Source organism: Silene latifolia, chromosome Y (genome assembly GCF_048544455.1).
Source record: "Silene latifolia isolate original U9 population chromosome Y, ASM4854445v1, whole genome shotgun sequence".
NCBI classification, from domain to species: Eukaryota; Viridiplantae; Streptophyta; class Magnoliopsida; order Caryophyllales; family Caryophyllaceae; genus Silene; species Silene latifolia.
Window position 1 is genome coordinate 287,202,112 of NC_133538.1, and position 4,320 is coordinate 287,206,431.

At 35.5% G+C, this 4,320-nt stretch overlaps 1 protein-coding gene across 1 annotated transcript; it reads right to left on the reverse strand.

The window, feature by feature from the left end:
* Positions 1–2,293: 2,293 nt before the first annotated feature.
* On the reverse strand, positions 2,294–4,068 carry LOC141630852 (protein FAR1-RELATED SEQUENCE 5-like). Its single transcript, XM_074443600.1, has 5 exons — positions 3,752–4,068; positions 3,437–3,618; positions 3,169–3,370; positions 3,008–3,086; positions 2,294–2,743 (listed from the first exon to the last, which is right to left on the reverse strand). The coding sequence occupies exons 1-5, from the start codon at positions 4,066–4,068 to the stop codon at positions 2,294–2,296; spliced, it is 1,230 nt and encodes a 409-aa protein (XP_074299701.1).
* Positions 4,069–4,320: the final 252 nt, after the last annotated feature.

Sequence of the window (4,320 nt, forward strand, 5' to 3'; positions counted from 1 at the left end):
GCGCTACTACTGGCTAGAAAAGGCAGCGGCATTGCTTTTAGCTGACATAATTGAGAACCAGACAACTTTGATCGAAAAGGTAAAAGAATTTTCAGCTGGAAAGGAGGAACTTTGAAAGACATTAAAGCAAAAGAAGAAGAACAACGAAAATACAAAAGAGAAGGGTGGTAAGATAAAGGGGAAGGAGAATACTGTTGAAAGGGAAGAAGTACAAAATGTAGAAGTTCCGACAAAAGAGAAGGCCGATGTTGTTCACAAGGAGGCAAATAAAGAAGATGTTCCGCCGACAGCAAAGAAGGATTATACTGGGATACCGATGATTAACACAGAATTACCAATTCTTCGGCAATCTCCTAAGAAAAGGTAAAAACCAAAGCCTGACATTTATAGTTTTTATATGCAAAAAGGTAGAATATTGTTATGCAAAAAAGTGTCCAAAATAATAACTGGCTATTATTATGTATTTGCTTTACAGAGGAACTGATTCCGGAAAAGATGGTGAAGATGGTAGAAAAGAGCACAAACTAACATACAAACGAGTAAAGACCGTTGCAAATCCTAAAAACCAAGGTAGAGGTAGAGGAAGTAATTAGGACTACTAGATTTGTTAGCACAAAGTTTTAATTGGAACTAAATGCATGTAATGTTAGTAGGACAAGGAATCTAATGGTAAACTTTTTATAATGATAAACAAGTAGTGATGGCTCTTTTCGATCTGATATAACTCTTGGTAAAGTGTGATATTCTTTCAAGTGTCGTGTGATATTGTGCTATAATTGTTGTGATATTGCTTCCCAATAATAAAAATAGATATGTAGTAAAACAATATCACACAGTTAGATAAACAATATCACATATTATACTAAACAATATCACACTTTTATGTGGTATTGATTCTCAAAAACAGTGGATATGGATTTTAAAATCTTATTTTGACATTGTTTTCAGAATGTTGTGAAATTGTTGTGTACATAGGTTGATATTTTTTTACAAAAACTGCAGAGGCATAATAAATCTAACTAACAATGATGATGTTTTAACAAAATGTGATATTGTTTATTATGAACTGCGATATTTTATTTTGATGATTGTAATATTGTTTCACAGACTGTGTAATATTTTGTTACAGTCTGTGTGATATTTTTTATAATGACTTGTGGTATTGTATAACAATATCACATAAGGGGTATTGTCTACAACTAAGTGTGGTATTGTTTTGAAATATAGCGTGATATTCCATGTATAAACAATCTTCCAGATCTAGTATTGTATGTTCTTGGTAAAGTGTGTTATTCTTTCTAACAGTTTGTGATATTTTTATACATTGGGTGTGATATATTTTGACAACACACAAAAGGAGAGGCATGTAAAGTACTTCTGAAACAGTGATACTGTTTAGTATAAGGTGTGATATTATTGAACATAAGATGTGATATTGTTTCTCAGTATCACAAAAAATACAAAAACAAAGACAACTGACGAATAAAATGATCCATTATTATAACCAGGTATATTCTATATTATACTAATGAAGCCATGAAAGAATAAAATCATCTATATAAATCACGTATAATCTATACTCTAATAATGACGTTTGTGGTGTATATGATATAATAGTAATGAAGTATGTCGTCTATTTTCCGCTGCTTTATTTTCTGCTGCTTCAACCGATCAACCAGCATCCTCATCTGAACTCCCTTGACAAAGCAACAAAAAGGTATGTACGAATAACATGTAAATCACTTGTGAAACAGTGATATCGTTTTATATAAGGTGTGATATTATTTTTAATAAAGTGTGATATTGTTTCTGACTCGTGACCATAGACCATATATAAGGTTTCATACATAGAAATCATACACATACTTGTCATGGTGAGCATACCTTATTGTTGGCATCGGGTACAAAAGCATTAGGGCAGTTACGCTTATCATGGTGAGCCATTTTTTTGCAATTACGGCAAAGCCTTTTAGGCTTCTCCGCTTTGGCTATGCATTGTTGCTTTTTGGAGATCATTCTCTTCCCACTACCCTTGTTCTTTGCCTGACGAGGTGGTAGAATCCTCACCTCAGTTAAGGAACTGCATCCAAGAAGCATCTCCAACTCCTGCTCTTTGGTCATTGACTCTGCTTGCGGATTAAGTTTGACCCTAAATTACTTTAGTGTGTCAGCAAGATCAGTGATCTGATTGTTAGGCACATTCTTGAGCACACTGATAGTTGCGTAGAACTCTGAACATAACTTGCACATCTCCAACTTCCTTAACTCAGTGGCATCAAAGTCGTCCATTAACTCACCATGAACTATAAAGAGGGATCTTGTGTGCATTCTTGGTCCACCGCATAAGGATGTACTTATCAGGCAAAGTGTCTACTTGTTTCCCGGAGTAAAACCAGATTATGTGTCTGCAAATAATAACCTTTATGTTGAACAACTTGCAAGAACATTCTACATCATTGGTTGTCGAATTATAGACGACTTGATAGGTCTTCTGCGTTCTAGCATCAGCTATACCAATTACCTCTGTACCGTTGGCAGGTGGTGTGAAGCCACCAACACTAAGGGAACAAATAGAAGCACTAGCTTCTAGTTGAAAATATTTGAAAGCAGCATGTGTATAAAGCTTGGAAGCATAAGCTTCCAACATAAGAGAAGTAGATAATTGTGGTAGAGTACAATCATCGTCTCTATCAAGTTGCTTTTGAGTATGGCGTTGTACATCAATGACGCTTTGAAATTGCATCTAGAATTCAACTAGTGTACCATGTGCATTTTCAAAACGCTTGAAAAAATTATTCTGACTCTCAGATCGTTGAGTTGTTCTTAATAGACAACACATAGGAATATCACGAAAATAAGTTGGAATCCATTTTCGTCTTTTTCTAAACATGGTTGACAACTAGGAATTACCTTCAAGATTATGCTCATTAACCAACTGAGACCACTTTTCTTAAAATTCCAGAGGTTCTAACTCAGCATCCCAAACAATAGCATTCAATCGGCTCACAAAATCAGTATTTTTCGATATTGCAGGCCTAACTTTATCAGTGACCTTTTGCATGATATGCCACATGCAATATCTGCGCCTAACATGTTTGAAAATAGCACGCAAACTCAACTTTATTCCAGCACATTGGTCAGTAATGATACAGTGTGGCTCTCGCTGACCCCATAGCATCTAGGAACTTCTCAAAGACCCACTTGAACAACTCTTCATCCTCATGAAATAACAATGCAGCAGCAAAAGTAACTGACCTTTTGTGGTGGTCTACACCAGTAAAAGGAGTAAAAACCATACAATACTTATTCTTACTGTAAGTTGGATCATAAGTGATGTAATCACCAAACATAGAGTAGTTTCTACGAGACTCTGCATCACACCAAAACGCACGAACCAAATATTTCCCAGAATCCACCTTATAAGAAAATTAGAAACCTTGATTGGTATCACGTTTATCCTCGAAATGGTTAATAAACAGTTGAGCATCCCGGTCTCCTATGAAACATTTAATATCCCTTCCAAAATTCTTAAAATAAACCAGTTGAGCTCCAACATTCTCATAGCCATCTACATATTCCTTAACACTTCTAAATGTCGTTGTTGGGCCTTGATTAACCCTTGAATGATCAATAATTGTCTTTTTATGGTAAAGATGGAGGTGCTTGTGTTTTTTTTTTTTTTTGAAATTGTTGATTTCTAAGTGAACAAAGACGGTGATTATGCCACTCACGAATCTGGAAAACAACATACCCAGCCCTATTATAGCAAAACTCAATCATAGCAGTACAACCAGTCCTAGTTAGTTTAGTGTTTCTGATATCAAATGGCTTAGGAGTTGCCTGCTCCTCTGCACTATGTAAAACAATAGCTTTACTTTTACGATCTCTAAAACCTTCACGGTTACAAACAACAAATTTATACTGCACATCACCAGAATCAGTCCTCTTTTGGGAAGGCTTCCTAGGTTCAAAACCACATGCTTCTGCATACACACCATAAAAACTGTTAGCTTCTTCCACGGTCCCAAAAAAACTGTCCAATATGAGCTTAAAACTCAAGTGCAACATTCCATGTCTACAATTCACTACACCAGGTGTGGAGTCCAAAAGAAGTTGATACACACAAGAAGAAACAAAATGTTGTTCAACACGTGGAGTAGAGCTAGGTCCATCAGGTGGTTCAATATGTACAATATGTTGGAGCTTGTGTCCTCCACAGTTAGTGTGATAACATATATAAATCTCTTATAGGTTCACAAGGGTATACTTAGTATTTTATCAGTTGATTAACGTTTATTAATAACGGTTGGCTTGCTAGAA